Source organism: Nymphaea colorata, chromosome 12 (genome assembly GCF_008831285.2).
Source record: "Nymphaea colorata isolate Beijing-Zhang1983 chromosome 12, ASM883128v2, whole genome shotgun sequence".
Taxonomy (NCBI): Eukaryota; Viridiplantae; Streptophyta; class Magnoliopsida; order Nymphaeales; family Nymphaeaceae; genus Nymphaea; species Nymphaea colorata.
Genome location: NC_045149.1, coordinates 6433994 through 6459578, shown reverse-complemented (window position 1 = coordinate 6459578; position 25585 = coordinate 6433994). Strand labels below are relative to the sequence as shown.

Here is a 25585-nt window from a genome sequence, read left to right as displayed (position 1 = left end):
ATTTTTAATTTGTGAATGAATGATACAATGAATGCTTGAATTGAAATTTTTTTATTATTATGTTGATTTTAACGTTATGATTTGTTTCACCCGAGAAAACCCCTTAGAATGTGTACATGTTATGCATCTTCATGACATTCTCGCAATGGAGCATTTCTTTTAATTACCCGGTTAGTGATTCCAATTAGAGTTTTCTTACATTATTAACTTTTCATTTCATGTGTGCTTTTTTTTTTTCATATCTAACAATTGGAGAAATAAATTTCCTTGTAATAGATAAAATGCTTATTCTTTTATGTTTATACGAAAATATTTGGAATCATGTTTTCAAAAGAATTTTGAAAATAAGAATATTCTTCAGTGAGACCTTGAAGACTTAGCATAGACTCTTGCATGAGTCCAAGTTCCTCTCTGACCTAAAAAAAAAATCGAAATTAGATATGCTCTAAGTTACCGCTTGATTTTAATTTTTTCATAAATGCATATGCGTACATATATATTATATGTGTATATGTCTTCATCTTTCTATGATTTAACATATTTCTTTATAGATTTTCATATGCATATATGTATAAATAAGTAATATACGTGTAATCATTTTTTTTTCAAGATTTAAGATTTTAATTTTCATTCATCGACTTCATTAAGTCAAAACTCGAGTAATGATTCAATATTGAAATCATACTTGCTGGTCTACAACTTCATTTCACTTTCAAATATGTTTCCTCTTCATGAAAACATTTAGGATAAGTATGTAAATAAATATAAGTGCATATGATGATAGGAATATTCTCTAATGGTATGGTAGAAATAAATAATTTGTTTTCAATCATATATATATATATATAATCAACACATTTATGCATTCACATTCACTTTTGAAATTAACGATCACAAGCATCTCTCTAGATAAGCATAGCTCGACGAGCGAGTTTTTTTTCTCTCATTTCAAAAATAAAAAATTATATTTCTAAAGCACTCCAAAAAATCAAAATTTTGGAGGATACAAGCACATTTACACAAACACCATTTACGCAGAGGTGTTGTGATTAATTGACATAAACTTCCATTGAAAACAGTCTTACGCATTGCTACAATGTCCTCTCAGCCAAATGTGCCCCCCACGGGCCTCACTTTAGCCCAAAATCTACGTATGCAAATAGATAAAGATGACCTTAGACACTTTAATTCAGAAAATAAAAGCACCACCTCATTGCCTTATGAGACAAGGACAGCACAAGGGCAGATAAGTTTCCCCAAAATAATAGATTTATACACTTCTCCACAATTCAAGCCTGATTCTCAAGAAGGAATATAAACATAAATGGAAATATTCTATTTTTACAAAGCTATGGATAATGTACAAAAGATTAGAGAAATTAAAGCTCACCACTTGAAACTTGAATTCTCAAATACAATCTATTTTTACATTCTCAGACAACTGTGTAGTTCACAAATATGCAAAGGGAACTTAGGGATCTGCAGAGTGTCATCTTCATATCCAAGAGATAATGTATCATCTTCCTCTATGCAGCAGTCAGAATAATTATATAAGGAGAACAATTAAAGAATCAACACCAACAAATGCAATTATTCCTGCATCCATTCCTGCTGATATTGGTGCTGTTGCTGCTCTTGCTGAGTGTGATGCTCTTGATGCGGCTGCAGCTCATGTTTCTGGTGACCATACAGCAGTTGCTGCTCTTGATGTTTTGGCTCATTTTGCTCATGATGTGCTTGTTGCTGCAGTTGTTCATGATTCTCTTGCTGCTCTTGATCCTTTGGCTCAAGTTGCTCATGGTGCTCTTGTTGCTGCTGCTGCTCATGTTCTTGTTGCCTTGGTTTTTGCTGCCCTTGAGGCTCTTGCTGCCTTTGCTTATGCTGCACTGGATGCTCCTGCTCATGCTGCTTGTGACTTGCTTCCTGCTGCTGCTGCTGTTGGTGCTGGTGCAGATGCTGGTGGTGCTGCTGCAGCTGTTGATTCTGTTGTGACATCATTATAAACCTCCGTCTACCAAAAACACGACCATTTTCCTTCCCAGATCCGGTCATAGGTGTAACTTTCCTTCTTGAATTATCAGGCAGACCATCCTCACAGTTGGAAACATCAACTTTATCCAGTCTCCCCTCAGTCCCAACAGATTCAGATTTAGCAGCCTGAACAGTTTCTTGAGAGTCCTCACCCTTCGAAAGTTCAATAATCTGCTTTAAAGTTTCAACAACCTTGCTCATGTCTGGACGTTTTGTTGATAACTTTAACAGACAACTATCTGCTAACTTAGCCACTGCCTGTGCAGCTGGAAGAGAATAATGATCTCCAAGCCTCGGATCAATAATCATCTGAAACTTTCTACTACTAACTGGATAGTTCTTGATCCACTCCAGAAGCTTCCGCTCATTCTTTGGGCGGTTTCTTTCCATTGATCTTCTCCCTGTCAGGAGCTCATATAGCACAACCCCGAAACTCCAGACATCACTCTTGGCTGTAAGATGACCGGTCCTGATGTATTCAGGTGCAGCATAACCAAATGTTCCCACAATCTGCTCAACAGAGGTGGGTTCATAAGTTTGTGGTCAACCAGCATTAAGCTTCCAGCTTTTAAATGCGGAAAGGATTCATTTATGTGATTGATGATTGAACAACAAAAACAATAAAGGTGCAGTATTATTATATTTTTCTGACTGTCCATCCGCACCTACTTTTGGCAAAATTTCTGTGAAAGATATTTAACAGGAGCTCTGAAACTGTTTGGAGATCACTTGCAAATTCTGGTTTTGCAAATTATTATTTGCTCAAATCACATTTCCACTGGCTCTTTCTTCTAAAAATTTTAAAATCTTAAGACAAAATTGAAAAAGTGAATAGTCTGAGAAACAAGACCTCAAATAATAGAGGTAAATAAGTAGCAAGAACACATATCCAACAAAGTGAAAACAAAATTACCATGCAAACAAACCACAAATAAAATCACATTTTACAGTCCATAACAAGATCTCAAGTCTTTTTATCTTTCACCTTTCTTTTTCTACCACCAACCCAAATTCCACACGGACTTTGGATCCTTGAACAAGATCAGAAGGCGTTTGAATGCATCCGCTTCAGGAGATGCGAATCAAGGAAAATGGATCATACGCCTTTGATCCCCTCCATGGAATCCGGGATTTTGGGATCCAAACACTTCTTTAACCACTACTCGAAAGAAAAAGTTTCTAGAGTTTTTCCTTTTCGGGAAGTGTGTTGAAAAATTGAAATATGTTTTCTTAGATGTTGCGGGATAGTTAAATATTTAAGAATCATGATAAATGCATCATATAAACCATTGCAATTGTTTTCGTTGCATGATATTTATGATGATGGTTTCAAATATCCTGTCATCTTCTGATAACATCCAGCAGGCTACTGATTTTTATTCCTCTATATATATTAGCAATGCTGGGCATAACTAAACTGAACATTAGATTATTTTAGTTTTTGAAGGTATTTTTGATGATATTGACTAATATATTAAACTTGAGAGATAATGATGACTGTGATTAAATTGATGAGAAAATGTTGCTGTTATTAGAGGATATATATCATTCACTCGAAAAGTTAACCTCATATTTGATTGTGGAATTGCATCTATATCAAGTTGAAATATGGTTAATAATCATAGTTAGATATTGATTTCTTTACTAAGTATAACTGAATGGTTTCTAGATGAGCAAAAGGTTAACAACCCACTGCCTAGAAAAGAGACAAGAAGACCCTCCATTTCTCATGTCTTCAGGGTTCTGACTTACAGCGGTGCACCATTCAACTTATGTACTATAAGGCTGGGCGTCGGCTCGAGTACCTGACGGGTACCCAGTATGTAACGCGCGGCGTTTGGGCGGAGCGGGTCGGGTCAGGGTCCAGACCCGGACCCTAGCCCCACGCGAGAGGAGCCCGACGCTGTCCCTCCTCCCTCGCATTCTCTTCTCCTTCGCTTTCCTCTTACCGTCTCTTCCTTACCCACGACCGGAGCTCAGGGAAGAAGGCGACGGCGACGGCGGCGGCGGCGACGGCGGCGGCAGCGGCGACGACGGCGGCGTTGAGGTGAACCCTGTCGTCCCTTGCCTCTTCCTCTCTTCTCTTTTCTTCTCCTTCTCGTTTTCTTTCCCTTCTCCCTCTCCCACTGTCTCTCGTCTCCCCTCTCCACCGAACGACCCTCCCTTTCCCACTGTCTCTCGTCTCCCCTCTCCACCGAACGACTCTCCCTCTCCCACTGTCACTCGTCTCACTCTCCACCGTCTCTCTCTCTTCTCTCCCGTCCTCTCCCCTCACTGCCTTCTTTTCCCCTTTTGACCGAACCCTCTCCCCATTTTCTGCTCGTTTTCGATTTTTCTCCAATCAAGTACTTTCTCTCACTGATTTTCTCTGTGCTATCACTGTTGGATCCGTTTTCAGCTTGGGGATTTGTCTTCCCCCTCGTAACAGCAGTTTAGACCTTCAATCGGGGTGAGCAAGGCGAAATTGAACCTATTTTATGATATATTTCTTTTTGGAACGCTCATAATTATTGGTTGAGCATGCTAGAGCTTTGAATTGATTATTTGGATCACATGTTAGTGATTTCGTTTTTGGGGAAAGCTTGCGATTATGTTGGGAAGCGAAGATTCATATTTTGGATGATCATTTAAGCATGATAGATTATTTTTCGAAGCATTAGGGGAGACATGGTAGAGTTTGTGAGGTAGTGGGGAAGATTTAGGACCGTTTTAGTGAGCCTGTAGCACGCGTTTTTGTGAACGGGTGCATCTTGGAGTTAAATAGGGATAACGTACATAAGTTGGAAATATCTTTGGGGTAGACGCCTTGATTTAAGAAAAAGGGAATTTTGAGAAAGGCGTTAGTGATAGACGGATTGATGGCTTTGAGTTTTGGCATCTATTGGCACGGCTAGGAGTGGGAAGTGACCCTATTGGAGAACTTGTGGGTCGACACTACCCGTCGACACCCTCTTGAGGCGATGACGCGTGCCTCAATGACCTTGTTTTGTTTTTGTTTGAATTGTTGAGGTTTGTAGTAGGAATCTTATCTTGTGTTTGTGTCTGCAGGTTCACCGGGTACGTCCCGTCGACCTTGAGTTACCGGATTCGAAGCTCGAGGCATTTTGAAGATTCTTGTGAACGCGCCACAGGTATGGCGACATTCCAGGCAAATCCCTGCCTGGGCAAGTGAATGAATGTGTGTTCCTAGGATCATGGGATCCTAGGATTTGTGATATGAATTGATTGAGTGTTCCGTGAATGAATATGTGTATGCATGTACATAAATTGATATATGATATGAATTGTTTTGAAAGGCTTATAGTAATTGTTTTGATAATGTTACGCATTGCATGTGCATGCTAGAATTGATAACTGTTTAGGACAGATGAGGCGGGGTATCGAGTCGAGTGTCTCCTCGATCCCAATTGTGCATTAGAAAGCATTCTAGCATGATAACTGCATAGGACAGTTACGAGCCCACCACAGATTGAGACTACTTTCTGTGGTTTGGCTAAGTTTTCAAAGATGTGATTGTTATGATGATGAATGTGAATGTTATGTTTATTGAATACCCATTGCCGCGGGCAATGATACAAATGTTTGCACAGTGGGTAGTTGTGCCCATATTGTTATGACGGCTAGCCAAAACTGTTGTGGTTATGTGTAACCCTCGTGTGGAGGCAATTGGAGGTGTGAGTTCACTCGTGAAGTGAACCAACCTCAGGAGCTAGCCAGTTAAATGTGTTTGTGCAAGTATAAGTATAAGAATGAAAGAATAAGAGATGAGAGGCCAGTGGGATGTGACTATGTATATGGGAGTTGTCCCACTTTCGCCACTGGTCTCGCCTGTTCGGAGCGCAGGCGGTGCAAGGCCCCAGGGTACTGTTGTGTGATGTGCTTGGAGCGTAGGCTCCCGCCTTCCCAACCTGGGTGTCCTAGGGAAGGCTGAGTATCTCTCCTTGGAATTCACACATCCATGGATGAGTGCTCTACCGCTGCAGCGGATAGATGGATCCATACTGTTCTGGGCCACCACGGGGGTTGTCTCTCGGCTGTGGGCCGCCCGCGGTGTGCACGTGCCTGTGTTTGCACCCACAGGAACTGTAAATTCACTGATAGTAATGAAACTGCATTGTATGTGATTGAAATATATAGGATTGTTGTGCATGTGACTGTTGTGCTTATGAATGCAAGTGACATGTTGATGATGCCTTGCATGTGATTGAAATTATGTTATTGTAGCCATTGAGTGGCGTCTGCATGTCGTGTCTTGACACGACATAATGATAGATTGTTCTGATGTTTGTTTGTGTACTGAGCCCGACCTAAGAGGGCTTGGACTTTTCCTGGCTTGTTGCCATACTGCGAAGGCTAAGCCTTCAGTTGTTTCCTTTTTTCAGGTTTTGGTGTACCCGGGGCAGCAGGCTGAGCAGATGGCTACACTCACGTCCTACTGGGGAGGTTTTGGGTTTTGTTTTGTTCTTGTAGTGCCGGCGCGTCGGGTTTTTGGTTTTACTGATGCCTTGTTTTGATGAGGCATCGATGTTGTGATTTTGGGGCATTTTTGTCAAATGTACAATTGAATTGAAATGCTATATAATGGAAAGCTTGCCCCATTGTTTTGAATTGCTTGGCTCATTCCTTTTTGAACTATTGTGTAGTCACACCTCGATGTTGGATGTTAGAAAAAAAAAATGTTTGAGTGTCAAAAAGGTCGGGGTGTGACAGTTTTGGTATCAGAGCCATGGCAAACCCCACTATGGATGTGAGTTAAAGCCTATTTGTGAAGCCGTGTTGCCCAGGTACGCATTCATTTGATTAGATTGTTATTGTGGTTATGCTTTTTCACGTATAAGTACGTAATGTGATCTATGTTTTGAACTTCGTGCTAATGCACGTTGTGATTTGATTTGTGAGATTAGTCATAGACTGGATTTGAGATTAAGGTTCTTGTGTGTACAGATGGAATATCATCGTAAGGGTAAGAAGCGAGCTGGACCGTCCACAGAGGCACAGAGAGAGCCTAGTCCGGCCCATTCTGATGCGCATACCCCACGCGACGACAGTACGTCAGGGCACCAGTACGCCCAATTGGGTGGGGGTGCTCAAACCCCACTGAGGCAAACTCCACCTGTGGATCAACAGTCTATTTTGCTGACCACGTTGCAAACACTGACCTCCCTTGTGCAGTCCATGGTCAGTAACCAGAGGAGTAATGCATCTCCTTCCAGAGACACCACTGCGCCACTTAAGGAGAAGGCATCAGCGGTGTCGTTTCAACAGTTCATGGCGATGCAGCCGCCTATCTTTTCAGGAGGGTGCAGTCACGATAAGGCAAAACAGTGGATGGAGGAAGTTGAACGCATCTTTGTGCTTCTGAAGATGCCTGAGGAAGACAAAGTGAACTATGGCACTTACCTGCTGAAAGGTGATGCCATGGATTGGTGGAAATCAACTCTTGAGATCCGGTATGCAGGCCAACCGTCAATTTCTTGGAAGCAGTTTAGAGATTCCTTCCTCAACACCTACTACCCAGTGCATGCTAGAGACAAGAACATGCAAGAGTTTCTTGATCTACAGCAAAATCAAATGAGCTTGGAGGAATATATTACAAGATATCGACACTTGGAGGCGTATTGCCCACACTTCTACACTACAGACGGAGCCAGGGCAGGCAAGTTTGTGCGCGGTCTGCGGGAGGGACTGCGAACCAAAGTTTTGACGAGCAGACCTCGTGACTTGGACGAGGCGGTCACTATGGCAAGATGTATAGAAGAAGACTGGGCGAGGACACAGAAGGATCACCAGAAGAAAGCAAGCCAGCATTCACAAGGTGGACGAACCCAGGTGAAGCGCCACCACTTTGCAGGCAGGACAAGGCCTTATGAGAGGCGGGATGATCGAACTTTCAGACGGAACCAGCCAACCCGTAGTGAGGCCACCCAGGGGTCAGTGGCTACTCCGACTTCTCAGAGGTGCCCTACTTGTTCGCGTGTGCACCCTGGAAAGCCGTGCTATCGAGAGATCGGAGCTTGCTTACACTGTGGAAGGATGGGGCACTTTATCAAGGATTGTCCCTTAAGGAAAGAAAGAGAGTTGAAGAAGCCAGAGGCCGGTCCTTCTAGCGCACGACAGACGACTGGACGTGTCTATGCTACTACCGTGGAGGAGCTTCAGGCACACGACCTTGTTGAAGGTACTTTACTTGTTGGTTCTCATATTGCTAGAGTGTTGTTTGATGCTGGGGCGACCCATTCATTTATATCTAGTCGATTTGCTACTTCACTAGAAGTGCCTGCTAGGAAGATGCCGTATGTTCTGAAAGTTGTTAGCCCTATGCATGCTCAAGAGTCGTGTAGTGAGTATCTATCTGATGTGGACGTGGAGATCCATCAACATCACTTACCTGCACAGTTGGTGATCATGAGTTTTAACGAATTTGATGTGATTTTGGGCATGGATTGGTTATATGCACATTATGCTAATATAGATTGCAGGAAGAAGCAGATACAATTGTTGACTGATGAAATGCAACCTGTGGAGTTCCATGCTCGTAAGGCCAGTCGAACTGATAAGATAATGGTGTCTGCATTGAAAGCTAAACGATTGATAGAAAATGGAAGTGTTGCCTTCTTGGTCAATGTGTTGACCAATGAGCCGGAACCGGTAAGGTTACCGGATGTGGCAATTGTGAGTGAGTACCCTGATGTGTTTCCGGAGGAACTGTCAAGTTTGCCTCCAACACGAGAAGTGGAGTTCAAGATAGAGTTGTCACCAGGGACAGCTCCTATTTCTAAGGCACCCTATCGTATGGCACCAGCAGAGTTAGAAGAATTGAGGAAGCAATTGCAGGAGCTCTTAGACAAGGGCTTCATCCGACCTAGTGTGTCACCATGGGGAGCACCAGTGTTGTTTGTGAAGAAGAAAGATGGGACAATGCGTTTGTGTATCGACTACCGCATGTTGAATCAAATCACCATCAAGAATAAGTATCCGCTTCCTAGAATTGAAGACTTGTTTGATCAGCTTAAGGATGCAAAGGTTTTCTCCAAGATCGATCTGAGGACAGGTTATCATCAACTCTTGATACGGGAGGAAGATGTTGCTAAGACTGCATTTCGAACCAGATATGGGCACTATGAATTCAGGGTCATGCCTTTTGGGTTGACCAATGCTCCCGCAGCGTTCATGGACCTCATGAATCGGGTTTTCCAAGAGTTCTTGGACCGATTTGTTATTGTTTTTGTGGATGATATTTTGGTGTACTCAGAGAGTGTGACAGAGCATAGGGATCACTTGAGAAGTGTATTGGGTCTTTTGCGCAAGCATAAGTTGTATGCCAAGTATTCAAAATGTGAATTTTGGCTAGAGAAGGTAAACTTTCTGGGTCATGTAATCTCTAAGGATGGAGTATCCGTCGATCCGGCTAAGGTGTCAGCTGTGCAGGACTGGAGGACGCCATGCAGTGTAACCGAGGTTAGAAGCTTTTTGGGATTGGCAGGATATTATCGCAGGTTCATACAAGACTTTTCGAAAATAGCTACACCAATGACTAAGCTATTGAGAAAAGGAGTGAAGTTTATTTGGAATGAAGAGTGTGAGAGGAGTTTTCAAACTCTGAAGGACAAGCTTACTGCTGCTCCTATTCTGACGCTTCCATCAGGTCATTCGGGTTTTGTACTGTACACAGATGCATCAGGAATCGGTTATGGTTGTGTGCTGATGCAAAATGGCCGTGTGGTGGCTTATGCATCAAGGCAGTTGAAGACACACGAACAACACTATCCCACTCACGATTTGGAGTTGGGAGCAGTTGTGTTTGCACTAAAGATTTGGAGGCATTATCTCTATGGGGCAACATTTGAAGTGTTTACAGATCACAAGTCTTTGAAATATATATTCTCTCAAAGTGATCTTAATTTGAGGCAAAGAAGATGGATTGAATACCTAAAAGATTATGATTTCACGATATCATATCATCCAGGCAAGGCGAATGTGGTGGCTGATGCTTTGAGCAGGCAAGCTAAGGCAACGATGTATTGTATGTTAGCATGTTCTTGGAATTTGTTACAAGATGTGATAGCATGGCAACCTTACCTTTGTGGCGAGAACAAAGCAACGATGAGTGCCGTGATACAACACCCTTTGATGGAAGAGCTTGTATTGAAGCAAAAGGAAGATCCTGATTTTGCTAAGAACGTGGAAGAGTGTAAGAAGGTAGATGCCTTCTGGCATCAAGATGAAGAGGGTTCATTGTGGTTTCGACATAGATTGTGGGTCCCTAGAGAAGAAGGGGTGAAGCGACGGTTGCTTGATGAAGCTCATAAATCTAAGTTTTCTATACACCCTGGCAGTACAAAGATGTTTCAGGATATGAAGAGAAATTTTTGGTGGCCTGGAATGAAGCGTGAAATTGCAGAATATGTGGCAAAGTGTTTGGTTTGCCAACAAGTAAAAGCAGAGCATCAACGGCCCGGAGGCTTGTTGCAGAGAATCGATATCCCGGTGTGGAAATGGGAAGACATTACAATGGATTTTGTAGTTGGATTGCCTCACACCCGAAGACAGCATGATGCCATATGGGTGATTGTTGATCGACTGACGAAGTCCGCTCATTTTCTGTCTATTAGAATTAATCAGTCTTTGGAAAGTCTCGCAGAGTTATATATTGGCGAGATAGTGAGATTGCATGGTGTGCCAAGGTCTATCATTTCGGATCGAGATCCACGTTTTACCTCTAGATTTTGGGGGCATTTGCAGAAGGCTTTGGGTACCAAGCTTAAGCTAAGCACAGCGTTCCACCCCCAAACTGATGGGCAATCGGAGAGGACCATTCAGACCTTAGAGGACATGTTGCGTGCTTGTGTCTTAGAGTGGAAAGGAGAATGGGACAAACATGTGAAACTGGCAGAATTTGCATATAATAACAGTTACCACTCTAGTATTGGGATGGCACCTTTTGAGGCTTTGTATGGAAGGCCGTGCAGATCGCCAGCTTGTTGGACCGAATTGGGTGATGGAAAAATCGAAAACCCTTTAGTTTTGCAACACTACACCGACCAAGTGCAATTGATAAGGAAAAAGTTGTTGACTGCTCAGAGTAGACAGAAAAGCTATGCCGACATTCGTCGTAGAGAATTGACTTTTGAGGTGGGTGATCATGTGTTTTTGAAAATTTCCCCTACTAGAGGTGTTTTTCGTTTTGGTGTGAAGGGAAAGTTGAGCCCGAGGTTCGTAGGACCTTTTGAGATATTAGAGAAGATTGGCGAGGTGGCCTATAGATTGGCACTACCACCAGACTGGAGTCATGTTCATGACGTTTTTCATGTTTCCATGCTTCGAAAGTACGTACCAGATCCGACACATGTGATTGATTTTCAAGGTATTCAGGTGCAAGATGATCTGACAATGGAAGAAAAACCTATCAGAATTGTGGATCGAAGAGAGCAAGTGCTTCGCACAAAGAGAATCCCTTTAGTGAAGGTGGAATGGCAGTACCATGGATTGAAGGAGAGCACATGGGAACCTGAGGAGGACGTGCGGAAGAGATATCCGCACTTGTTCTTGCATTGAGGTATGATCTAATTTCGAGGACGAAATTTTTTGTTAGGAGGGTAGGATGTAACGCGCGGCGTTTGGGCGGAGCGGGTCGGGTCAGGGTCCAGACCCGGACCCTAGCCCCACGCGAGAGGAGCCCGACGCTGTCCCTCCTCCCTCGCATTCTCTTCTCCTTCGCTTTCCTCTTACCGTCTCTTCCTTACCCACGACCGGAGCTCAGGGAAGAAGGCGACGGCGACGGCGGCGGCGGCGACGGCGGCGGCGGCGACGGCGGCGGCGGCGACGGCGGCGGCAGCGGCGACGACGGCGGCGGCGGCGACGGCGGCGGCAGCGGCGACGACGGCGGCGGCGACGGCGGCGGCGGCGACGGCGGCGGCGGCGACGGCGGCGGCAGCGGCGACGACGGCGGCGTTGAGGTGAACCCTGTCGTCCCTTGCCTCTTCCTCTCTTCTCTTTTCTTCTCCTTCTCGTTTTCTTTCCCTTCTCCCTCTCCCACTGTCTCTCGTCTCCCCTCTCCACCGAACGACCCTCCCTTTCCCACTGTCTCTCGTCTCCCCTCTCCACCGAACGACTCTCCCTCTCCCACTGTCACTCGTCTCACTCTCCACCGTCTCTCTCTCTTCTCTCCCGTCCTCTCCCTCACTGCCTTCTTTTCCCCTTTTGACCGAACCTCTCCCCATTTTCTGCTCGTTTTCGATTTTTCTCCAATCAAGTACTTTCTCTCACTGATTTTCACTGTGCTATCACTGTTGGATCCGTTTTCAGCTTGGGGATTTGTCTTCCCCCTCGTAACAGCAGTTTAGACCTTCAATCGGGGTGAGCAAGGCGAAATTGAACCTATTTTATGATATATTTCTTTTTGGAACGCTCATAATTATTGGTTGAGCATGCTAGAGCTTTGAATTGATTATTTGGATCACATGTTAGTGATTTCGTTTTTGGGGAAAGCTTGCGATTATGTTGGGAAGCGAAGATTCATATTTTGGATGATCATTTAAGCATGATAGATTATTTTTCGAAGCATTAGGGGAGACATGGTAGAGTTTGTGAGGTAGTGGGGAAGATTTAGGACCGTTTTAGTGAGCCTGTAGCACGCGTTTTTGTGAACGGGTGCATCTTGGAGTTAAATAGGGATAACGTACATAAGTTGGAAATATCTTTGGGGTAGACGCCTTGATTTAAGAAAAAGGGAATTTTGAGAAAGGCGTTAGTGATAGACGGATTGATGGCTTTGAGTTTTGGCATCTATTGGCACGGCTAGGAGTGGGAAGTGACCCTATTGGAGAACTTGTGGGTCGACACTACCCGTCGACACCCTCTTGAGGCGATGACGCGTGCCTCAATGACCTTGTTTTGTTTTTGTTTGAATTGTTGAGGTTTGTAGTAGGAATCTTATCTTGTGTTTGTGTCTGCAGGTTCACCGGGTACGTCCCGTCGACCTTGAGTTACCGGATTCGAAGCTCGAGGCATTTTGAAGATTCTTGTGAACGCGCCACAGGTATGGCGACATTCCAGGCAAATCCCTGCCTGGGCAAGTGAATGAATGTGTGTTCCTAGGATCATGGGATCCTAGGATTTGTGATATGAATTGATTGAGTGTTCCGTGAATGAATATGTGTATGCATGTACATAAATTGATATATGATATGAATTGTTTTGAAAGGCTTATAGTAATTGTTTTGATAATGTTACGCATTGCATGTGCATGCTAGAATTGATAACTGTTTAGGACAGATGAGGCGGGGTATCGAGTCGAGTGTCTCCTCGATCCCAATTGTGCATTAGAAAGCATTCTAGCATGATAACTGCATAGGACAGTTACGAGCCCACCACAGATTGAGACTACTTTCTGTGGTTTGGCTAAGTTTTCAAAGATGTGATTGTTATGATGATGAATGTGAATGTTATGTTTATTGAATACCCATTGCCGCGGGCAATGATACAAATGTTTGCACAGTGGGTAGTTGTGCCCATATTGTTATGACGGCTAGCCAAAACTGTTGTGGTTATGTGTAACCCTCGTGTGGAGGCAATTGGAGGTGTGAGTTCACTCGTGAAGTGAACCAACCTCAGGAGCTAGCCAGTTAAATGTGTTTGTGCAAGTATAAGTATAAGAATGAAAGAATAAGAGATGAGAGGCCAGTGGGATGTGACTATGTATATGGGAGTTGTCCCACTTTCGCCACTGGTCTCGCCTGTTCGGAGCGCAGGCGGTGCAAGGCCCCAGGGTACTGTTGTGTGATGTGCTTGGAGCGTAGGCTCCCGCCTTCCCAACCTGGGTGTCCTAGGGAAGGCTGAGTATCTCTCCTTGGAATTCACACATCCATGGATGAGTGCTCTACCGCTGCAGCGGATAGATGGATCCATACTGTTCTGGGCCACCACAGGGGTTGTCTCTCGGCTGTGGGCCGCCCGCGGTGTGCACGTGCCTGTGTTTGCACCCACAGGAACTGTAAATTCACTGATAGTAATGAAACTGCATTGTATGTGATTGAAATATATAGGATTGTTGTGCATGTGACTGTTGTGCTTATGAATGCAAGTGACATGTTGATGATGCCTTGCATGTGATTGAAATTATGTTATTGTAGCCATTGAGTGGCGTCTGCATGTCGTGTCTTGACACGACATAATGATAGATTGTTCTGATGTTTGTTTGTGTACTGAGCCCGACCTAAGAGGGCTTGGACTTTTCCTGGCTTGTTGCCATACTGCGAAGGCTAAGCCTTCAGTTGTTTCCTTTTTTCAGGTTTTGGTGTACCCGGGGCAGCAGGCTGAGCAGATGGCTACACTCACGTCCTACTGGGGAGGTTTTGGGTTTTGTTTTGTTCTTGTAGTGCCGGCGCGTCGGGTTTTTGGTTTTACTGATGCCTTGTTTTGATGAGGCATCGATGTTGTGATTTTGGGGCATTTTTGTCAAATGTACAATTGAATTGAAATGCTATATAATGGAAAGCTTGCCCCATTGTTTTGAATTGCTTGGCTCATTCCTTTTTGAACTATTGTGTAGTCACACCTCGATGTTGGATGTTAGAAAAAAAAATGTTTGAGTGTCAAAAAGGTCGGGGTGTGACACAGTACCTGGCCCGACTCAGGCCTGAGCTTGGACTTGAAAAAAAAGTAACCGGACAAGCTCGAGTGGGCTTGATTGAGCCCGGTTTGGCCCGATAATTTTTTAAATACATATTTTATTAATTTTTATATCCAATTATAATATTTTATTACAATTAATTATATTTACATATTATTTTGTATTAAAAATATATGTTCTTTAATTTAATAAGGCTAGAGTCATGCTTGGGTTTTAGGTGTTGGCTCAGGCCCGGTGTCGAGGCTTAAATTGTACCATAGTACTCCACCACTTAAGCACAGAGACATAGTACCTCATTTGAAACTAACTAGTGACCTGCCTTTCACAAGCTCTAATGGATCAGCTACTTATGTCATTTGATGCCTAACTAAATAATTTTGAACTGGATCTAATAATTGCATAAGTTGCGTCCCTCATATTTCGATTCAAACAAACCTTTAATTTATGATCCCCATGCAGCGCGCTTCTAAAGTTTGAAGGTACATTTTCAGGTTTTGGTGTTTCACATTCAGCTAGCAACTGGTGCTTGCTTGATTAATTATCTGTGACCTAAACTAATCCCAAGAATTTTTTGTGTTCTGAAATTTATGAATGCCAAGGTTGGAATTTCCCCACCTGAAACTTGAATCTGATCTTTACTTTGATTAGGATAGAACATTGAAATGGCTGGGTGAAGTTAGAATACATTAAATCATAAGTTAATGTTATTGGATGTAGCTAAAGATGTTTATACAAGCCAATGATCTTAAATTAATTTCTCTGAACTGAGGTTAATTTTATATTTTTACTACATCTAGCTTAAGAAAGTAACGACCTGGGGTATATTTGGATAAAGTTGTTTTCGATTAACGGTATAAAACTTAGATGTATTTGATTTTTAGTAATATAAAAAAGTTAGTTATATTATTTATTAGTTCCAATTCAGTAGGCGTGTCTTCGAAAATTTCCCTCAAAAAGAGCAAAGGAAAACAGAAGACGAAAGCGTGATTAAATCCTGATATCCAACCAGGTTCGGATAAAAATCTCACCCGATTACATTGCATTTCTTGCTAGTTGGATGTGAATTCAGATTTAGAAAATAAAATCCATATTTAAATTCAAATCCAAGTCCAATTGGGCCATAAAATTGGTAAAAGATGGATCCGACTCAAATCCGAACCATTTTCTCATCTATCAACTTGATAGAGATGCCCACAAATATCCCTCATTACAAATTAAAGTGACCAACTCAATTTAATTTGTTCAAGCCATTGAATTCATTGGCCACATTTATAGGAAGCATCATGTGATTGTATGTTCTAAGACCGGACAATGATAAATAAATGTTCTTATTCAAGAGTGGTAGTCAGCATAGATTAATCTCATATAAGAACCATCCATATTAAAATTTATGATCAAATTTCCTTTTACGAGTGTTGTCAAAATTGTTTTCTGGCTATCTACCAGTGTAAGCTGAAACTGACGGTGAACCAAAATCTGAGAAATGATATTAGCAGATTTTTGGTTAATATGGGCCGGATTCATCTATTCAATAAAAATAATATTAATATGTCATTTTTCATTTTTCTTTCTAATTCAGAAATGATATTAGCAGATTTTTCTTTTTATTTTTTGACATAAGTTGGAAACTGATATATAACATTGGGTGGAGCATTTTGGTAGGTCTTTACCAAATAATATCCCGGTTAATCTGCCTTTTCTTTACGTGGATAATTAAACGATAATTTATCTCCTACCATCACATTCACGTGATGCCACACCACACTGACATAATATATTGAAAAGGTGCCCCGAAAGCTTGGGTGAATGCTCTTAAAGGCGAGGATGGCCAGTCTGAATTCAAAGCCGTTGGTCAACGTAAACCAAGTTGCATACAGAAATTAGCTTGGTGTGAAGGCTCTTAAAAGCCACAACGACCGTCTGAATTCAAAGCCCTTGGTAAGCCATCATCATCTTTCTCGAATGCTGACTTAAAAAAGACATCAAATTTGAGCTGTTCCATTCTCATATCTCTCTATTTCTCCCTCCCTCCCTCTCCGGGTGGATCCCTCTTCAGTCCCCCCATTCTCTCTCTCTCTCTCTCTCTCTCTCTCCCTCTCCTGTTCTTGCAAGGGGAGCCATGGCGGCTTCACCCCTGCCATTGCCGGCCGGCCTATATCGAGCGGGCCCACCTGGGACGGTGGGGCACATGAAAGAGAGAGGGAGAGAGAGGTGAATCATTTTTAAAGGGGCACAACATATATAAATAAGTAAGTAATTGTAAGAGAGTGCTTCTGTTTGAATGAGTTAAATTCTACGTCTAAGTCCTTCACCTTGTTTGGATGGCTACAGTCCAAGACAAAATTGAGAACAGGTTAACCATAGGTTTTATGGTTGAAGTTCTTAAGCTTCGGATTTATGTTGCCAAACGCGACCAAGCGGATCATTATCAACAATTTCGACTCCCTTGAAACCTATCAAATCACGTTATGCGATGCTGCTAAAGTATTTCCATGCTCTATGATTCATCAATAAGTTTTGAATTTAATTTATTCTTTGGATTATTAGGATATGCTTTGGGTTAGGTTTGGACTTCAGTCCTTATTTTGGTTCTAGATCTCATGTTACAGTTCACATTAGAATAAAGTCTTTTCTTTGCCTATTTAAGTTCTTGTTTAGGTACTTAGGGAGGAGGAGCTTTGTTGATTGAGTAAATGAAAATTAGTTCCTCATAGTTTGTTAGCTCGTCAATATTAGTGATATCATATAGATCTTTTTTTTTTTTTTTTTTTGAATCGTGTGAGCAATTTGCATTACTGTCAAAGCATTCTATGTGGTTTAAGGATCTAAAGCTATTGGAACTTTGAATCGTGGTTGAGATTTTTAGGTTTGGTTTATGAGGATATAAGGGTCTTTCTACGTTCGTATTGACTATAAAAACCTGTACAGGTCTTTAGGCTTACATGGATAATGATCCGAATCTCCATGAGTTTTGTGGCTCAAGGGACCTAGTGTAGTTGGTCAGGTAGCCAATTAGGTGAAAGACCAGTAGTTAGTTGGATTCTCATGGACGCTATGTTATTTGACTGCGAATAATGGCAAGTGCGATACTCAAGTTCACGGGTATATTGTAGGTCGACCAGTTCCCCGAAGGACCATGGGGCAGGGGGAAGGGGGTGGGGCAGCTCGGCTTCTCCCCCGGTTACCATCTGAACAAGTGTAATTCGCACCGAGTCAAATTTCAGAATAGTTCATTCATCGCATATTGATGCAAATTCGGCCTGCCAATTTTCAGGGCACTAAAATTAGATTATCTAAGAAAAACTCGAAATGGTAAGAAAATATCAGCTCATCGTTAACTTTCTCTGAACGAACAAGAGTGACAACTTCCAACATGTCCACCTTCCTCACCTGATGAGCACGATTTTAAAATATAAATATTAAATTCGTGGCGCAAGTAGATCAAACAGTCTTTCACAAGTATTTTAAAAGAAAAAGGTTGCATGGAATAACTGGATCAAACAGTGTTGTGTGAGACCATTTCCAGTTTTTCTTGTTGAAAATGAGGGCAGGGAACGATGTGACAGAAGAACACCAGGATCAGCTCATAACAAGTGAAAACCGAGTGAAAGTAGCAGGTGTATGAGTTTGGAAGTCGTTGGCAGCCAAAAATGTGAGGAGAGGTACATTTGAAGGGTGTTTTGACCATTGCCCTGTAAATGCAGCATTCTGTTCCTTGCACCAAATGCTCTCTTAGCTAACCACTCGAGCAATGATGGATTCTGACTAAAGTGGGTCCGATGCTGCTGCCTTTTAGTGGTGCCGAAACAAGCCTCCAACCTTTATTTAGAGGAATGTTTCCAACACATGATCTCGATACAAAAACAGCCTCTGTACGGGGGAACTAGACAGAGCCAAAAGAATTACTTGATGCAGTAGGAAATTGCTGTGAAACAGTTTCTAGTCTGGACAATAAGATGATTTCTGCAGCAAACATGTGAACTCCTCCCTTCGAAACAAGATTAAAGATGGTTTATTATATTCTGTATACAGAGAAATCCAATCCCTCTCCCACCTTTAAACTATATGTTTCCCTCCTTTGCCTTCACACTGTTCTTTCTTAGACAGCTTTTGATTGCTTGAGTCTGCCATACCTTTACTATCCCAAAATGTATAAATTGTACTGTACAACATGCAATCTACCAGTTCCCCTGCTAACAGCAGCTACTTTCTGAGAGAAAATAATGACGAAGTGAAAACAAGCCATGAGTTTTACCACATCGATTAACAGAATTCAAATTTTCCTGAAGGAAAACCTATTGCCTGCACCTGGGGGGAATGATCATACACTACGACACCCAATTTCAAGGCTGTGTCTGTGCGAGACTTCGGAACTATGTCACATGGGTGTGGGGTGCAGATGCTGGTGCTAATGCGGGTGCAGATTCAGCAATTTTTCAAAGAAAAAATTAGATGTAGGTGTGATGATGATGTATGTGAATGTGTGTGTACATATGTATATAAATCCTTTGTTGCATAGTCATTTGACTGTTTGGTAGTCTTATTTATCAATATTTATAAATAAACTTTTTTGTATTAGGGATAGTCTAATTATATGTATATTTAAAATGGTCAGTATTGACCTGGTTCTGCTGACTGAACCAGATGTGCTGTGTCGATGAAGCACCAACATCACAAGGGTGTGGCAGCTGTTTAGAAGCACCCATGTGACATAGCTTATGAAGGTTACCGCAGAAATGCATGAGCAGTTCTGCCACTTCCATATGTGCACCCTGGAAGACAAAGGTAATAATTTTCTTGCGGAAGAGACCCAAGTTTCATGTTCTGATTGATGCCTTCAACTGAACCATTCACACAGAGGTGTTGTGGTCAATTGACATAAACTTCCATTGAAAACAGTCCTACAGCACGAGTTGCTACAATGTCCTCTCAGCCAAATGTGGCCCCCACAGGACTCACTTTAGTACAAAATCCACATATGCAAATAGATAAAGTCTGATTCTCAATAAGGAATATAAACACAAATGGAAATATTCTATTTTTACAAAGTTATGGACAGATTATTGGAGAAATTAAGGCTCACCACATGAAACTTGAAGTTGAATTCTTAAATACAATCCAATTCTACATTCTCAGACAGCTGTGTAGTTCACAAATATGCAAAGCAAACTTAGGGATCTGCAGAGTGTCATCTTCATATCCAAGAGATAACGATTTTATATGAGATAAAAATCACAAAGAGAAGAATTCATTGGAAACTAGAATTGAGAGCTCCAGGCACTTAAAGAGCCAATTACATTAAGAAGAAGAAGAAGAAGAAGTGTCATGGCCTCCATACCCAAAGCAGACAACCTTCTTCACCAGTTGCAATTTCCATTGTGAGCCCAACAGCATGTACTGCCTAGACTGCATGAATGGAGTACAAAAATCATTTGAGCAGTCTTGGCAGTACATGTTATTGGGATCACCATGGAAGTTGCAGTTGGTGATGATGGTCTTCTGGAGGAAAACCTTTAGCCATGGAGCCTTGACACTTCCTCTTCTTCTTCTTTTTCTTCATCTACTCACCCTCTCCCCCCTTGTTTTTTTCTTATTCTCCATTCGCTCATCCATATTGACATTTGCATACGAAACAAAAATCATAAGGAAAATAATCAATTAGAACTGAGAGCCCCAGGATGCTTCCTGAGCCTACTATATTCTTCGTCCTAAGCTTGTAGTTCTAGCTCTTAATTAATTCTTCTAATTGTAATTTTTGTTTTATATGCAAACATCATCATGGATGAGCAGAATGGAGAATGGAAATGAAAACAAGGCAAAGAAAGAAAAGAAGATGAAGTGTCATTCCCTCCAAGGCTGAAGCCTCTTCTGCGGGCGCCCTTCTTCACCAACTGCAATTTTATGGTCAGACCAACATGTACTGCCTAGACTGCATGAATGGAGCAAAAAGAGTTGTTCCTACAGTCTAGGCAGTACATGTTGTTGGGCTCATCATGGAAGTTGTAATTGGTGAAGAAGGTCTTCTGGAGGAAAGGTTTCAGCCATGGAGCCATCAGCCATGACTCTTCTTCTTCTTCTTCTTTTTTTCAACTTCTCTCTCTATGCCATGTTGTTTTTATTCTCATTCTCCATTTTACTCATTCATACTGATGTTTTTATACGAAACAAAAATTACAAGGAGAATAATTCATTGGAAGCTAGAAGTGAGAGCTCCAGGGTGCTTCAAGAAACAACTACATTCTTCACCTTGAGGCTCTCAGTTTTATCTTCTAATGAATTCTTCTCATTGTGATTTTTGTTTCATATGCAAACATCATTACGGATGAGCAGAATGGAGGATGGGAAGAAAAGCAATAGTGCAGAGAAAGATAAGAAGAAGAATAAGAAGAAGAAGTTTCTTGGCCCTCCATGTCTGAAGCCTCTCCTACAGGTGACCTTCTTCACCGACTGCAAGTTTCATGGTGAGCCCAACAGCATGTACTGCCTCGACTGTAAGAATGGCTCTTTGTGCTCCACTCGCATCATCACACAAAAAGGCCATCATTTTATTCAGATCTCTCTCTCTCTCTCTCATATTTCATCATCATGATACTGAGTTTTCATTCATACTATATATTGCTGACCACATCAAATCCAACTTGGAGATGAAATGAAGAATTACAATCATGAAAATCCAAATTGCCTTATTTTCCACCAAACTAAAGTGCAGTAAATTGAGATCCACTCCGTTTCTCAAGAGAACCAAGGTGGATCTTTCTCTGTTTTTAATTTGAATCTGACTGGAGTAAGATTACACCCAATGGTATCCGATCGCCTGTTTGGTAGCCCGATCTAGAGATATACTAAATATCTAAGACGGAGTCTGATTAAGTTCATATCCTTTGAGGATATTTGGCAATAGTAATATACTGTTATTGTTACCAAATAAGGCCCTTCAGAGTCATTTGGCTGAAACGGCATGTGACTGTTCCAACAGCCAAATGACCCCTTAACATATAGAGTTTATGTAAGGTATTGTTATTCTATCAATCTGATGCATTCACTTTGACCACCACATTTAATGTTTGAGAACAAAAACATGTAGTTTCCGTCACCGCTTTGGGGATGTCTATCAATACTAACTGATTTACTCACACAGAAAATAGAGCAGGTTTATGGAATACTTCGTTCAAACGACAACCGAAACCGTGTGAAAACATAAAATTCATAAAAGACAACACAGAGTCCTTCTGAATCGAGAAAGGAAATCTAGATGACAATCTGCCTTAAGAACAAGGTGAAACGACACATTGTGCTAAAGAAATGGTGGAGAGGAGGTAGACGTCGACGATAGATTCAAGACATGAGTGACTCGTGAGCGACACGACTGCTTTTGACCTGCACCCTCATTCCTTCTGCTGATATATATAGAGATCTTAGCATGCCACCGATCGAGAATCTTGTGTCATTTTCCCCCTCCTTTTTTTCCTTTTGGTCAAAATTCAAACAATAAAAGGAAAGCGAGCTTTTTGCATTTAAAATAAAATCCATGAGAATAAATGATATAGAAAGAAGGGGGAGAGAGAGAGAGAGGCAGCAAAAATTTGCAATCTTTCCAGATTATCTTTCCATCTTTTCTTCTTCATGCCATCGACATAACCATATATAACCCCTGAACTTAAGGAATCATCTCCAGATTTTTGCATTTAAAATAAAATATGAGATGAACATCTTAACGCTTAGACACTGGAGACAATGGGAGACCTTGGGGTTCCGGGTGATAGGAATGAACCTCTCAGTCTCACTCACCATGTTAATGCACGCTCATAACAGAAAATATCAAGATAATCTTATATGATAAAAGAAGAGTATCGTATAACGAACAAATAAAATTGAAGAAAAGCCGCAAATGCTTCTCGAGCAATGTCATGTAAAGAGCCGAACATGATGGTGGGCAGTCGAACACGCAGGCCACAGCCGCTGCTGCCCTCCTGCCTCTGCTTCTGGCTGAAACTGAGTTCAAACCCTCCTATCCAAATCACATGATCTCATTTTGGAAGAAATCTTCACTTTGGTTTTTTGTATTCCTTTAATCTGAACACAACTCCATGATAACATAATGAAGAATTGAAATAAGCTTGCTGTCCGACAATGTTGGATGACAAAATTTTTAATAATGGTAGTTCAAAACATTACATAACAGAAACACTAGCAACGGTTTATATTAACAAAATTTTTTGTTAATAAAATGTTTGATAGACCTATTCTCCCCGCAGGCTTGCATCCCAATGTTTTATAATGCTTTCAGCAATGATCTATATATAATACATCTAGCTGTACTTTTTATATATTTAGCCAACCACCGCTGGATTTCAATTTTTCATATCAAAGCAGCCGCCAGATTTCAACTTTTCATATCATAGTATGTGGATAACATGGGAATAGATATACAATTTGTTCTATTCAAAAGGAGGGAACAGAACTCGAAAGCTAAAGATTTAATAAATCGCTATGCCCCGGCAAAAATGAATATTCCTCATAGTAAAGGAAACGAAATAATGTTCTTGACCTTAATGATTAGCAATGTGTGATGGGGAAGCGGTCCCTTTTCGATTGTCATCCTCATGAGTAGGGGTGTACAACAAGTGGAGCTAACTCGAGGTTGACATGAATTCGCTTGTAAAAACTTTCTTCAGCTGGACACATTTATAGACTAGTCAAGCCGAACTCGCTTGATTTATGTTTGAAATGTTAAATGTGTCGAGTTCGAATTGTAAGAACTTGACTCGTTTAAACTCAGTTCGTCTGGACTAGGTAAATGCTCATGAATGAAAGATTTTTGTTGCTAAGTTTTTTTTTTAGGGAATATTTAGAATGCAAAATATGTCACTCTTTCTGTTACACGGTCGTTCATAGTTGAATAAGTTAAACAAGTTAATGAGTTAAACTAGCTAATGTGTTAAACGAGTTAAAAGAAACGTGACTACTTAAATTCACTTAAATGAGTTAAACGAGTCAACCGAGTTGAGCATGACACTATATCATCAAACGGAGCTTGAGCCTGTTCTATGGAGCTCGACTCAAGATTGAGCTCGAGCCTTTTGAGTCAAATATGCTCAAGCTCGAGCAGGAGCTCGACTCGGCTCGTATGCAGACCTATCAATGAAGCCTACCCTAATTGAGATTTGAGGGTGGCGATGGCTAAAGAAAGAGCTCCAAACATAATATTCATCCTAAACGCATTTCTATATAAACAGAGTGCTTCTGTTTGAATGAGTCAAATCCCACGTATAAGTCCTTTCTTCACCATGTTTGGATGGCTTCAGTCCAACACAAAATTGACCAAACGTTAACCATAGGTTTTATGGTTGAAGTTTTTAAGCTTGGGATTGACGCTGCCAAAGCGACCAAGCGGATCATTATCAACAATTCCGACTCCCTTGAAACCTATCAAAATCACGTACTGAGGTCATGCTAAAGCATTCCCATGCTCTATAATTCAACAGTAAGTTTTGAATTTAATTTATTCTTTGGATTATTAGGATATATGCTTTGGGTTAGGTTTGGAGTTCAGTCCTTATTTTGGTTCTAGATCTCATGTTACAGTTCACATTAGGTTAAAGTCTCTGCTTTGCTTATTTAAGTTCAAGTTTAGGGACTTATAGGAGAAGGAGCTTGGTTGATTAAGTAAATGGAAATTATTTTCTCATAGTTTGGTAGCTCGGCAATATTAGTGATTTCTTATAGTGTTTTTTTGCGAACCGTGTGAGCAATTTGCATTACTGTCAAACCATTCAATGTGTTTTAAGGATCTAAAGCTATGGGAATTTGAATCGTGGTTGAGAATGTTAGGTTTGGATTTATGAGGATAAGGGTCTTTCTAGGTTTGGATTGACTATGAAAACATGCACGGGTCTTTACTTTACGTGGATAATGATTCAAGTCTCAATGAGTTTAGTGGCTCAAGAGACCTAGCTTAGCTAGTCAGGTAGCCAATCAAGTGAAAGCTCAGTCGGCAGTTCGATTCTCATGGATGCTACGTCATTGGACTGCAAATAGTGCCAAGTGTGATACTTCACCAGTTCCTGGAGGCCGAACGGGCAGCTTGGCTTCTCGTCCTATTACCATCTGAACAAGTGTAATTGCTACCAAGTCAAATTTGAGAATAGTTCTATCTTTGCATATTGATGCAAATTCAGCCTGCGAATTTTCAGGGTACTAAACTAGATTATCTAAGAAAAACTCGAAATGGCAAGAAAATATCAGCCCATCAATAACTTGCTCTGAATGGACAACAATCACGCCCTCCAACGTGTCCACCTTCCTCACCTGATGAGCACGATTTTAAAATATAAAAGTTAAACTCGTGGAACCAGTAGATCAAACAATGTTTCACTAGTATTTTAAAAGAAAAAAGGTTGCATGGAACAAATGGATCAAACTGTTGTGTGAGATCATTTCCAGTTTTCCTTGTTGAATATGAGAGCAGAGAACGAAGTGACCCGAAGAACACCAGGATCAGATAATAACAAGTGAAAACCGACTGAAAGTAGCAGGTGCATGAGTTTGGAAGTCGTTGGCAGCCCAAAAATGTGAGAAGTACATTTAAAGGGTTTTTGACCATTGCCCTGCAAATGCAGCATTATGTTCCTTGCATCAATGCTCTCTTAGCTAAGCACTTGTGCAAAGAAGGATTTCTGACTGAAGTGGGTCTGATGCTGCTGCTTTTTAATGGTGCCGAAACAAGCCTAGGGGAGGAGGCCTCGACCTTTATTAAGAGGAATGTTTACAACACATGATCTTGATACAAAAATAGCCTCTGTACGGGGAACATGACAACGGCGAGGAGAATTGCTTGATGCAGTAGGAAATTGCTGCGAAACACTTTCTCATCTGGCAATAAGATGATTTCAGCAGAAAACATGTGAACTCCTCCCCTCAAAA

At 41.5% G+C, this 25585-nt stretch overlaps 2 protein-coding genes across 3 annotated transcripts in view; one reads left to right on the top strand and one right to left on the bottom strand.

Annotated features, from left to right (window-relative positions):
- Positions 1-1251: 1251 nt before the first annotated feature.
- LOC116265607 (probable serine/threonine-protein kinase PBL19) overlaps positions 1252-25585 on the bottom strand; it is a 52303-nt gene continuing 27969 nt past the window's right edge. The window contains exon 4 of the mRNA XM_050080753.1: positions 1252-2541. Within this exon, the coding sequence (XP_049936710.1) occupies positions 1591-2541 (951 nt within the window). The 3' untranslated portion in view covers positions 1252-1590. The remainder of the gene's footprint in view (positions 2542-25585) is intronic.
- Positions 7670-25585, top strand: part of LOC126410598 (branchpoint-bridging protein-like) — a 25479-nt gene continuing 7563 nt past the window's right edge. Inside the window, exons 1-2 of one of the 2 annotated variants that reach the window (XM_050080754.1) lie at positions 7670-8209; positions 14321-14569. In XM_050080754.1, the coding sequence (XP_049936711.1) occupies positions 7771-8209; positions 14321-14349 (468 nt within the window). In that variant the 5' untranslated portion in view covers positions 7670-7770 and the 3' untranslated portion in view covers positions 14350-14569. Of the gene's footprint in view, positions 8210-14320; positions 14570-25585 lie in introns of those variants that run through there. The other variant, XM_050080755.1, reaches the window with a different exon arrangement.